General features: G+C 39.5%; 1 protein-coding gene across 1 annotated transcript in view; it reads left to right on the forward strand.

Annotated features, from left to right (window-relative positions):
• Positions 1-13872, forward strand: part of AGBL1 (AGBL carboxypeptidase 1) — a 297138-nt gene that overhangs the window by 156175 nt on the left and 127091 nt on the right. Inside the window, exons 20-21 of the mRNA XM_068958765.1 lie at positions 2409-2540; positions 6566-6742. Coding sequence (XP_068814866.1) covers positions 2409-2540; positions 6566-6742 — 309 coding nt within the window. The remainder of the gene's footprint in view (positions 1-2408; positions 2541-6565; positions 6743-13872) is intronic.

Consider the following 13872-nt stretch of genomic DNA (forward strand, 5'->3'; position numbering starts at 1 on the left):
AACAGCTGGTCATAAACATTGGGAGTGACTGCAGCATCCAGCAAATGTGATCAAAATGTTGCTCTATGCAACTTGCAAATGAAACGGCGATATTTCCAGTAGCAGTAATTCTTCTGCTGTAGAAGTTAGCAACTACCAGACAGGGAAGGATCCTTTAGTGTGAAACAGCAGCAGTATTACAGAACCCAGATTTGATGATAAACCTTTGCCAAGGCAAAAGGCTGTGACTGTGTCATCCAGCAATGCTCCTTCCAGGCCTGTTATTCAGGACTCGTCTGCAGGCTTCTTGAGATGCAGAATTGCAGACCTACTACTGATCAGGCATCCCCGTTACCTGACTAGCTGATCATCCCTGTGTGGCTTCTAATACATGAAGTAATGTTTTAGATAATGTGCCTTTTGCATGTTGATAATATTGTAAATTGGCAAGGAATTGATACCTAATTGAGCTGTGAGCTCTTCCTTGAAATAAGACTGAAACTATAAAATCCTTTTTGATATTCATAGGAATAAATTCCACGTGGTTCCTGTGCTTAACCTAAACTATGGCTATGTATCACTGATAGCTTAAATGAAACACTAGCTGGAGAGAAATGCCTGTGTCATTAGAAGAACCATTAAATGCAGCTGTTTGGAAGGGGCCATTACAGAGTAATTGCACATGCTTCAGATGGAGTTACTTCACAATGCAGGGCCTACATAAGCTCTCTAAAATATGCACACAACCTGAGGAGACTGAGTCTTTGGGGTTTGTGCAAAGCTGACTTGAAATGCTGAAAATGAGGCTGATTGTGGGTTTGCAGTGATTAGCAGCTCTCAAACTATCCTATTCGTCTGCTCCTTGCCCCCTTTATCAGATTGCAAGGGTATAAGTAATACAGGAATGCTTGTTGCTGGGTAGGTTGCTGTTCCCCTGCTCCAGGTGGGGAACATGCACTGCTACAGGGGCAGGACTGTACGGCCCCAGAGCCCTGCAAAGAGCTAAAATTGAGTGGTGGTGCAGGAAGGAAGGATAAGAGTCAGAAACCAAAAGAATGAGCAGAATACAAGCTTACAGATAACCAATGTGAGGTCCGTCTTTGAGACGTGTAAATATCAGCTAATTAGGAACAGTAAGATGGTTCCTCATGCATGTTTGTCTTAGCTTCTCCTGTATGTCAAGCTGGAGCTTGTCAAAGTTGTTGAAAGAGGTTAAATGCTCAGTTCCCAAATAACTCCCTGACTGTCCACAGCTAGACCTAGTTACTATATAATCAGTAAATATACTGAGGTAAATCTTGCCCCATTAGTTGATGGAAGTATTCATCTACTCTCTTTCCCCTCCTGTATCTGTATTTATGTAAGACTGCATATTGTTCTCCTACGTACATGTCTCTACGTAGCGATCCAAAATTCTTCCTTACCTTTCTATACCTGTCCTTTTATTTGTCTCTGACATATTCCCCAGAAAACTGTGTCAATGAGATCTTGAAGCTCCTTTTCTGATCAGTGGTGAATATTGGATTTATGAACCAATTCCTTCTCCTCAGTAATTCTTGTCTTTTCATTGGCAGGTTTTGGAATATTCCTGATAAAGACATGGAGAATATATGTTACAGCAATGTATATATTGACTTTATATCTTGGAGGGCACTGAGATTGATTATTCCTTAAGACTTGGGTCAATATTTACCTCTTGGGTCATTAAATCATAACTTTCATTTTTATAAGAGTTGATATCTGCCTACAAAGATGATCAAAACTTCCACTAAAACTGGGAATGTGACTTGTGCCTAGCTTATATGACAGCTCACACAAGAGGGATGGATTAGACAGACAAATAGATTAGGCCGTATGGAATGAAATTATTTGTCGTGCAGATAAAGTTATGTTCTATGCTTGGCTTTCAAGGGGTTCATACAAAGATGTGACAGCATATAATAAATTTTTACACAATTGTGTGATTATATTTTTCTTGTAAATTATATAGCACAGATTTTGAATTTAAGGAAGCCCAAGTGGTGATTAATCGCTTGGGAAGGTACCCTCCCTAAATTTCATAAGGGTGATGCTGAAGTTTAGAAGTAAAATGAGCCTGGCAAGTTGTTCTGTTGTATCATAAGTTACTGTGAACTCTTAGGTTCCTGAGTTACCATGGGTTCTTGCACAGGTGACATTTATTTCTACTGCAGACAGAACTGCATGAATCTTGGCTCTGGATCACCTGAGCCTGTGTCGGATGGAATAGATAAAGCAAGACAGAGTTGGCTAACAAAGTTTGACACTAACTATAGACGTGGCCCAGTGTCTGAGCTCCTCTGAGGAGATCTGAAAAAGAGTAACACCCACTATAATTTAATAGTGCCTATTTTAAAGAATATGGTTTTTTTCCCCCCTCCTAAGAAAATTTTGACTCTTTTCCTCCCTAGGTATTCTGTGACTACCATGGCCACTCCCAGAAAAAGAACGTGTTTCTGTATGGCTGCAGCATCAAGGAGACCTTGTGGCAGGCAGACTGCATGGTTGACACAGCAGTTATCACAGAAGATGTTGGCTACAGGGTAGGTCTGCTTTGTTCATCTCTGCAATTGCTAGGTAGATACATATGCGTGCCAGTTTTAGTCTGGAGATAGGTGCAAGCTTGCCTCAGTCCAAAGGAGTAAAGTTCCAGAGGGCTTTGAATCATGTTTCATATCTTGATGTAACAGATATTAGTAAGAATATGACTAATAGATGAGTCCCTGTTTATCTCATAGTTGTGTGTCCCAATCGTTTGGCTGATAGGACAGCCATATTTTTGAGTTTTGTAAGCTTCAGATATGCATACGTTTATCCTTCCCCCATAGGACAATAAATAAGAATTACACACTTATTACACCCTATGAAGTGAGTAGTGATGGAGAAAATGCTAATGTGCCATTGTCCTACTCAGCTGAATTGCTTCATCACAAAAAGTTACTGGCCCCACTGAAAACAAAAAAATTCAAGTGGTGTGAAACAGATCTAATGTAGTGAAGCTGGCTGCACGGTACATGCGTGGTGTGGTAGCTGAAGAAATTTTGGGGAGATTAGAAAGAGCAGATATTAAAATCTGTTTGCTTCTACTTGTCTCAGATAGGGTTTTTTCTTTGGAATTTCTACCACTCTCTTTCTTTGCATATTTTTTTGGAAGATATTTTCGTCTAAAATGACAAACTTCCATGAAAAAACTTGAGTTCTGACAAAAGAGCATTTTCTGAAGAATGAGTTTAAAAAAAAAAAATCCAGTGAGCTCTAATTACAGTCTTAAAGGTTAATTTTGCAGAACTGTAATTATGGCCTTAAACTTAGTAGCATGTAGAACTGTAAGTGTGGCATTAAATTTCTTTCCAAACTGAAAGAAGCTGAGAAGTCTTTTCACTTTATACCTCTATGTAATTGTTCACTTCAGAATAAATACTAATTATTCTCCTGTAAGGGTACCGTGTCTTCCTTGTTCATCTTGTGGCATTGTCCATAAGCTACTGAAACTTTCCCAGTGGAAAGTGCTCCAGCGTTCATCGCAAGGGCTCCCTCTGGCAAACCCTCTGTCTCGCAAAGAAAGCAGGGGGGAGAGTGCTTATAGTCCAGACATCTTTTGCTGTGTTTGGATTCAGAGAGCTTGAAAAGGCTGAGGATGATCTGCTGGTACACAAACAGAATTGAAATGCTGCTTTCAGCATCTGGAGCCTATCTTGAATCTGCAATGAAGAAGCCAGGAGCAAGCCTCCAAGGCTGGCTGAGCATACCCTGCAGTGGGCTGTAATAGGTACTTCGTGGTTAGAAACTTCTCTTGGGCTCAAAATGGGAGAGTGGTTAGGTTCCCCAGGTTGTTAGGCTGGTGAAAACGGATGCACAGTTGAACAGATCTGTGCAACTGGAGTAGTAATAACCACCCCATCTCAGACCTGTTTCCCTGCATCATTTGCCCAGGTTTCTCTCCTGTCTTGTAACGTCTCTTCTATGTAAGCTGGGATTAATCTATCCTCCATGAATGATTTGTTGCTCCACCCCACAATGATTTAGGTGCTAGGCGCACAGACTTTGCCACCTAGACCATAGACTCAACTTTGGCCCTTGGCAGTACACAGTAGTGAGAGTCTTTTATTACCATCTGATATTTGGTGGCCTCTGGTGACAAATCTAGCTTTTCAAGGTTTGTCCTCTTGCTAGCCGTTCCAGGCCTCTTGGGCAGCAATCTCTGCAGGGACATTAGTAAAGAAACCTAATTCCACTTTCTCCTAATGTGAATGGAGGCTTATGGACAGAGTCCTGTTTGAGGGAAGCAGCTTCTCTGGCTGTTTTACATGCTAAGTCTGGCTGTGGATAAGAAGAACAACACAGTTATATTGCTGCATTATCATAAAGGAATCTTTTTAAATGGGTTGTATTTTCCCTTTCAAAATATACAATTGAAAGATAATTAATGAGAAAAATAAGTAAAGAAGAAAGAACCATTAGTGTGAAATCCAGTGAATGCTGGTAAAATGAAAAGAATATTAAATTCAGATTTGCTAATGCTCCCAAATGAGTCTTGCGTACAGAGACATTACTGTTACCTGCCAGCATTTTTATTTAATTAAATGTAAAAGATTGATTATGCATATGATTTCAATTGTTTTAAAAAGCTAAATTGGATTAGGGATCTGATTATCGTGCTTTATAATACATATTTACAAAAATCTGTGTGTTGGTTCAGATAAGGGTAGAATTAAAACTATCTGAACCTTCACCCAGTTTTAACTGGGATCTCATAGTTGTGCTGAGGATTATAAATGGGTGATACAGCTCTATTGTGGTTTTTGTTAATTCCTGTTCAACCCAAATACAGAAAACCCTGGAAGTGCTGCATGAAAGCATAGTATTTTTTGATTCCCATGTAGCAAATAGCACTCTGAAGGCAATTCTGAAAGACTGGCTGCTTAGTTTAGAGGAAGCAGTCAACCCTGGAGGATCTCTTCTTCAGTATGTCTGCAGGAAAGGCACTGCTGTAACTCTTAGTAGCGTATTGGGGATCTAGACTTACAAGTTAGGTTCTTGCTGGTCTCAGATTTTAAATGGGATCTCTTACTTTGCTGTAGTTTTCTCTGCCTTGGTTTCTTCATCTAAAAATGCGTCTAATAGATATTTGCTGGTTGAGTCCATTGACTGCTTCAACTAGGATATCCTGAGAAATGTCATTTATGCTTTGTTACAAATGTATGTATGGTTAAGTTGATTGCAGTGGATATTGCAAAATAATTTAGGCCATAGATTTATCATTCATGCCAAACATGTTTTAGGAAAAAGCTGCTATTATACATTTTTTTTTCTTTCAATTTCGATGAAACCAACTATTCCTGTACAGCGTTATGAAGTAAAGCTCAACAGAACAGAACTGCAATTGCTCAGAATCAGTCAATGAAACTGATTGGTATTGGAAAGTGAAATTAGCTGGTTGGATTTCACTGCCCAAACTGAATGAAATTCAAGGGTAAATGTCATTAGCATTGAGCAGGAATGCCTTCTATACCATTCCATTCAGTTGAAAGGTTTAAGGAAGCTGTCATCAAAGAAATAATAAATGTCTTCATTTTGCTTGCTCTTCTCTAGATGGACCAGATGGTCTTTTGTCATATGTTGTGGTTGGTTATATCAGCACTGAAATGCATGCACATGTGCAGACGTGTGCATGAAGGTTCAGTTACTACATAGTGTATACCTAATGTTAATATTTCTAATACATGTTTTTTCAGAATGTAAAGTAACACATTTAGCTCTGTAATGAATAAATACTAACTGTGCATTTACAAAAATATTTGATACTGCATCGTACTAGGTGTATGTATAGATTGTTGTTGGAAAGGTTTCTTGAATAACAAAATCAGTCAAGGTTAAAACATAATTTTTCCTGGATCTTCATTTAGAGATTCACAATCAAAAATAAACTTTATAATATTTATTATTGGGACCCGTATGAGAATATTTTGTGTTTCTCAATGCAAGTTAGTTAAATGTTAAGCTTCATTTCCATATAACTGTGTGTGACCTCTTATGAGATTACACATCCCCTTTCTCCCCTGTGTACTAGGCTCAATTAGGGAAAACATCTCCTATAGCTGAATCCTATGTTAAATTGCTGATGCTTGATGAGAGATACAGCATAGCTGGAGAGGGGAGAATGAGAGCATCAGGTACTGAACTATGACCCCACCCCTCTGGGCGGCACAATCAAAAAGCTTAGGTTAATGTTGAAGCAGCTTGAAAACAAAACTTGTAAATGACTTAGCAAACCAAGACTGTTGGATGTGAAAATGAATCCTTTTGAAAGAGATGCAGCAAGTGCAATGGACGTTTTGCATTTTAGTCTCCGAGGATGAAACGAATATTAAACATGAGGATTTTGCATGGGAGGGACGTAATGAATTCCGTTTGGCACTGGTTGGAGCTCTTTCAGTAACAGTGACAATAGATAGATTTGACATGCACATTAAAAAATCCAGGTCTCTCTGTTAGATGCGTGTATGACTTAAATACGTGCACATTTGTTCAGTTTATTTTCTCATTCATTGCTGATATTTTCTCATAGACTCTTCCTAAAATCCTGGATAAAGTGGCCCCTGCATTTGTCATGAACAGCTGCAGCTTCCTGGTAGAGAAGTCCCGGGAGTCAACGGCCAGGGTGGTGGCATGGCAGGAAATGGGTATATTGAGGAGCTACACCATGGAGAGCACGTACTGTGGCTGCAGCCATGGTCTCTACAAAGTGAGTAAATCTCTTACCCTGTGCCAGCCTCATTCTAATATAGGTCTCATGAGTTTAGAAGTGTGAAGAGAAGATGGCTGTTGTCTCACTACTTAACTTTGTCTGCTTTTTCTAGATCCTCTACAGCATGTGTGTAACATTACTGCTTAGTTTCTTCCTCAGGGAAGTCTTCACATGACCCCTGCTCTTTGGCCTTCAGTGCCAGGACAGTAGAGTCCTTTCTCTGAGGTCTCATTCAATAGTGAAAGAAACTCTCTTCTCAGACAGCATGGTATAAGGGGATGTTGTAAAGATAGTGGAGTGACTGGGCTGTAACATTACATAAAGCAGATAAAATTCATAAGTATCACTTTGATTTTTTTGTTTGTTTGTTTTTTGGTGGTTTTTTTTGCATAAGGAAGAGTTCTCTTGAAATTCACCTGAGTCAAATTTGCTCCTTTGTACCATGTTAAGCTAAGAAAATATTCCAGGTAGGCTCATATCATTTGTTCTACTTAAAACTTCAGGAGCTAACCTAGAACTCTGTATATATGAGCTGCATTCTCACATATCTCTACAGACTATCCCAGCACTGCTGTAGCAGAGCCATAGCTCCTGTGATTACCATGATGTAGCTTCACTCGACATTTGTATATTACATATTGTAATCTTTCTGCTGACAAGGGATTTGCATCAAACCCATGGGAAATAAAGCCATCCTATAAATCATAGGACTTTCTCAACTATGTTACTAACAGCAGTAACAGCTACAGAGGAGTACAGCAGCAAGTGTATTCCTCTGCTTGCTTAGTGCTTACCCCACAAAGGTAGTGAAAATAAGAGGCTCTGTGACACTGGGCTATGTAAAAGTCTATTAAGAGATGACGATAGCATTGTTGTTTCAGTGAACTCTGAAACTCCCTGACCCTTGAAACACTGATGCTGCTCTTCCTCCCACCGTGTTCTGTATATGCTCCTGTTAAACTCACTGAAATAACTCTGTGTTCAAAAGAATGCGTCAGATCTTTCAGTTTGTTCACAGACTTCAAACAACAGCATCAACTATCAAATAGCTTTAAGATGAAAGAGCATTCTGGGTAAAGTTATGAAGATGAGAATTTTGTCCTCCACAGTGTCATGTTTTTTAGGAGTAGGCCCAAACCTGTCCTCATCGCATAGGGCTGCTATAAATACCCAAAGCTGCTGCTTAAAGTCAGCTGCCCTGGCAATGCCTCATTGTCCTGCAGGAGAAGAATTGCTGTTGCATACAGACATCTTTGAGCTAGTTTTAAGGTAATCAACATGAGTACTAGTAGCAGCATGCTCTTTGGTACAGGCTAGCTACCTGAGCATTCACCGGGCTGAATTTAAGAGCCTACATTGAGAATCTTTCTCTTGGAATTCTCTCTTACTGACAGTCAAAGGTAGCTAATCTAGGACTAGTTTTGGTAGCTCTCCATGGCCTCAAGGTATGCCTTTGTGATCTAGACAGACACTAATGTAACACTGAATCAGCTTCCAGACTGTGGAAAGGACTGTGCTCTGGGTGGATGCTTCAGAGACATCAGTCTGAGATCTCCTAGCACTTTTAAGTACACAGGATGAACTCTAGTAACTGTATTTAGCTGATCATAGTTTTCCATTTGCTATCAAATGATGAATTCTTTCTCTGTTCCTTTCCCCAGCCTGTTGCTTTTGTTGAATGGCTTCCAATATTTCACTTCCTTTCTTCCACTGAGGAGCAATCCTTATCTATGTCGCATTAATAAGCAGCTATGGATCCTAAAAGACCTTAAAGAAAGAGGCTTTATTATAAATAACAATTAATTAATAAGACACTCAAATGAGTCTCTTTGCAACCTCTATACTAATCCCTTTACCCCTCTATGTAGTGTAGTCAGGACGTACTCAGCTGCTGTCTTAACTGTCCTCTGCAATACGTGCATCAATTCCAAGATGGGAAAGGGAGAAGGAAAAAAAAAAAAAACAGCGTTTAAAGGAGGAGATTATAGTTGCCCAGAGCAGTACAACTAACACTCGCTACTCCTGAGATGTGCTAATGGGTTTATAATAAGCACCACAAGTCAAGACAGCGGTTTTGAATCTCCTTTAGGAGACAGTGGGGGAAAAATCCTATCTTGACTGAAGTCAATGGCAAAGCTCCTAGTGACCTCAAGATAAGGTTTTCACTTAGTCCCTAGATGACCATAATAAGACCTAAGAGCAGTGACACATCAGACTATCAATACCTAATGATTTACTTTCTTCTTTCTTTACCATCTGTGAGGTCTTTAACCCAAGTTTGCTTAATTTGCAGCATCGTTTGTAACAGATGCTTGAAATGGGAAAATCAAGTGCCACATTGAGATGCTGGATTTAAGCGCTGGGTCATCCACATGAACCCATTACATGGTGGAGGCACTAAAAAGGAGAAAGACCTAATGCAGTTGGACCAGGAGATAGATATGTGTGTGTGTGGGGGGGGTATATATATTTGCATATGTTTTATTTTAGAAATCTTTGCAGTGTTTTAAGAGATGTTGTGCTCTTTCTTGTTGTCTTTGTCACTAAAAACGTGATCAGGGCCACAGCCTGCCACTGAGGGTATGAGTGACTCGATGTAGGGGAGGCCTTTCACTGGTGACAGTGATGAGTCCAATGTTCTTGTGGCCCGTAAGGAAGTTTGAGAGCTCTAAAGCAGTTTCGAGATTTCAATTGAAAATGATTTCTGTATGATGAAAAGCTGAGTCCCACTTGGATCATGAGGTGGTTATTCTGAGGCTATCTTTCTAATTTTTTGTTTAGCATTATTACTTATCCTAAAGACAGAAGACACTTAAACTCATGAGAAGTCATCTCTTTCTTCCATTGTAGGGCAGGTAAACAATTTTTGCAGTTTCTCTGATTCGGACAGCTTTAAAGTATTTTCAGTCATTTTTCTAAGTACATTAAGTATCTAATTAGTTAATATTGAAATGAAATATTTTCGTACACTGACATTTCTGTTGGAGCTGCGTAACAACACACAAATGCTTTCTTTCAAGTAATTGATACTATTAGGGTATTTCCTCTTTCTTTTAGCAGTCTTTAGATTTGGTTCTTGTTGACTTGTTTGTTCTTGCAGATGGATGCTTTAGGGTATGGACGTGACAGGCTGACCTGAAGGTTTGGTTGCATAATTCCATTTAATACTCAAGTTCCACCTACCAAGCCCAAACTACTCCACTGTAATCCGGAAACCCTGAAATTATTTGGTATTGTGAACTGAAAATAAATCATGCAGGAGATCATATTTTTCCAGAGACTTCAACATAGATACTTCACTCTTGCACCCACAAGTTTTTTAGGGGGGGTGGGGAAGAGTTCAGAGCAATGTTCAGGCAGGAGATGTCAACACCCTAGACTTAGAGCTCTCTATTAACGTTAGTAGATTTGCGTTCGCGTGTAGCTACGAATAAAACCAATTTTTGAATTTGATGAAACTGATCTCCCTGTAGGTGTATATTTAGGACTTTTCCTAGACTTTTCCAAGCATACACATATATTTTTGATGCTTTTATTCATTGAAGTACAGTACAAACTAGTTAAGATTTAAAACATCTAATCTTATGCAGTAGAGGCTCACAAGTTCAGCACCATTCAGTAAAGCAGTGGCCAAACCTCTAACAGAGCACAGCAATCCCTGATCCTAGTCTTTAGCTTGCTTCTTAGTTATAAATGTTGAAAGTAATCCATTCCAGTAGCTGTTTTGCTGACTGCAAGCACTGACATGATGCATACAGTTGCATGGAGACATCTGCAAAGGAGTTGGCGAAGAATTTAACAGCAGCAAGAAAGCCTTGCAGAGGCTGCAATGAAGTTACTGTTCATTGCACGAGCCTGGCCGGTGTGCCCACTCGCACCACAGAGTTAATGTCAGGGAAGGGCTGAGATAAACTAGAACCTAGTGTTTCTTGTGGTGAGTCTGTAAAGGACTCTGCTAGGTATCTTCCAGGGAACGTACTCTGTCTCGGATTGAAATGTAGACACTCGTGTTGCATTTTTAAAACAGTTCAGTGAGTGAAAAATGATGCAGGCATTTTACTAATAATACGTAAATGAGAAACAAGAGTGACCCCAGCCTCATTTAAAAGTCATTTGATTTTTAAATGGGGGAGGGGAAGGGGTGGGGAAAAAAAAAGATGGTTTATCTCTGTCAAATCTCCCTGTCTGTGTGATCAATGGAAATGCAATAAACCAGCTGCCCTTAAGGAAGAGAAACATAAAACTAAAGAAACTATTGATCTTATCTGAGGTTTTATTCAACCTAAGGAAGAAGAAAAGCAAGAGAAAAATATCCAAACTCTTTTTCATTTTGTCTGGATTGCCTGATTGAGTCTTATAGGAGCAGTGTCTCCATTTGAAAGATTTGAAAGTCACTAAAAACAAAGCAGTGAATTTCCACAGGGAGTTCTTCCTCCCACATCAGCCAGTTAACAACCTTATGGTCAAAACAGAAAACAACTAGAAAAAGAAGCTGCTCATCATTTCTTTGCCAATGTGAATGCAGCCTGTGTTTCTCCCCTGCCCCCCCCCCCCCGTGGAACTATTACCCCCTACAACTTGCCATATGATTTTTATTGCTGCTTCTCTTTTGTGGGATATTGAGCCCCTTTCTCATCTATGATTTGTAAGAGACTGAATGTAAGGCTGTACCATAAGAAGTTCTACTCTGTTTGATAGGGTACAATCATGGCCCCCAAAGAATCAGATCTGCAGTGACATATTTTGATATATTTGAGTGTCATTCATTTTTATATTTGCATATGAATATCTCTTTGCTGTTACTGGGCTATTTAATACAGTAGTATGTTGTATCATGTTACACTGTTGCACTATTCTTGATTCCTTTTTGTATAGCCTATTAATTAAAACCTTTCTATAGACAGTATTGCACTGTACTGTTCAGTTCACTATAGCTGCCTCTGTCATCCTACAAGTCACTATCTTTTGAACCATGATATACAGTTGAGTTCCAAACCCACATATCTTGGTACTACAGCAAATCTCTAGAATTCAGCTCTGTGCTATGTGATTACATGCCATGTTGGAAAAGTATTTTCCTTGGCATGTTTGCCTGGTGGAAGAGATGTAGCACTAATGGACTTTAACTTCTTGCTTCAAAGGGATTACAAAAAACAGGGAGTAACAATTAAGTTTTGAAATTATTGCAGATATCTTGACAGTGCCCTTTGAATGAGATTTTATCAATGATATGGATCCCTCTTTGAAGAAAGCCTTTGGGAGAGCTGAGGAAAAGGATTTTTTTTTTCTATCTAGTCTGATTTTTAAGTTATAAGAACTGAATACCCCCAATTTTCTCACCAGACTTTGTGAGGGGAAAGGCCTTCCCTTTGCAGAGAAGCTGGTAGTAGAGAGAACAGCATCGAGCACAACGGTGGTCAAGTTTGTAAGACTTTCTTGATAGTCCTTCAAAAATGCCTTTGAAAGGAGAACTTTAAGAGTTTCAGGAGTAGTCTTACCCAGGATCAGTGCAATGCTGTAAGGGTTTCCTCTGTCAAAAGTCTAGCCTCTCAGCTCACTGACTGAGTGATGAAGCCGAGCAGGGATGAGTGAATGCTGAATAAAGCTTGTGAGAGAGATTAGGTTTTTAAAAGACTTAAGTCATGATTTGTTGCTGCATCACATCTTCTCCAATCGCTTATATCAGTGGAAAGTTGAGGTAAAATGCTGCCTGATCAGAATAGCAGCTGTTGGCAGCATAGAACCAGGACAGAATAACTGGCAAAAAGCATGACTTGGATGATCATTTCAGATAAGGGTTTCTACAAATTGCACCCAAAATAAATTGAGAGCACTTGTACCTAAAGGTACTGTGCACCATCTGCCTAGAGAGTGAGGATGCAACGTGGGGAGTGCAGCTCATGTCCTACAGTTTCAAAATAAAAGTAGTCTTGCTCTTCTAAAGCAACAGCCATGCTAGAGGAGAAGGCATCATCCTGCTGAATCCTGTCCTTACTGTCTTGTAAGAAACTGAATCACATCATCTTAATGCTATTTTGGCATAAACCTAGGCTAATGTTATTGACGTACAAACTATTGGCCCTGATCTTTTAGGGATGCCCTAAGTACTGGGGGTAATAGGACTGAGCCAGTGTCATGTGATAAACCAGCATCAGAACCTGATGGAGCCCTGCATCCCAGCCCCTTGCACAGCTACTGGAGCACTGAGAGTTAGTCTAATGAAGTGGGAGCGCTCATATTATACATTCCCTTTAACCTGGCTTGCATGGGCTAGATTATTTAAAATAAAGTGATGAATGAGTGAATTACTGTGGGAAATGTGGCAGAACTAAAGCGATATAGCAAGATGAAGGCCTTTCCTTTTAGTCCTTCAGAGGTGGGCTTCTCCCCTGGCCTGACCTGCTTCTGTCCAAATTAGCCAAATTGTTCCTAATGTGCTATTCGTTCAGTGAATTGTAACAATTTATAGCATTTGTAGGCAGTGAAAGATTTTTTTTATCTTCCTTATTATTAGCGATACTGAAAAATTCCTCATAGAAATTTGGTAAGTTTATTCATAAGTGTTTTTTGCAATTACTTAGCAGTCAGAAATTGAGTTGGTTTAATGGTGTTTGCAGGTCACATGACTTTGCTTCTGTCTCCAACAAGATGTATATCATTCTTTTAATTGGAAGTCTGGTGCACAAACTTACAAACAATTAATTTTAATTTGGCCTCTTGTCAGTATTCAGCCACCAACAAAATTGGTTTCAGCAATGTTCTTGCTGCTAAGCACATTTGATAACTACTTGCAGGAAGGAATTATAAAGGCAAAAGACTTGCTCTATACTTTCTCATGTACGCTTGTGGAAAATGCTTACAACATCTTTGCAACTATGACTGAGACTTTTCCTTGTTTCTGTTTCCTTTTGTCCCCCAGAGCTTACACTTTTCCTAAGCGTGGATAAGTCTCAAAAGCATTCAAAAGTTTCATTCCAAAAAATCGTCTCTAAGATATGTTTGGCTGACCTTATGTGCTTTGGGAATCTCATTCAAAAGCAGATGCTGAGAATACAAAATAATGATTTTCCTTCTGATAGTACTACTTTCAGTTTTGATCCAAAGTGGCTCAAATTGGAAGCAGCTGT

This window comes from Struthio camelus, chromosome 12 (assembly GCF_040807025.1).
Source record: "Struthio camelus isolate bStrCam1 chromosome 12, bStrCam1.hap1, whole genome shotgun sequence".
Classification (NCBI taxonomy): Eukaryota; Metazoa; Chordata; class Aves; order Struthioniformes; family Struthionidae; genus Struthio; species Struthio camelus.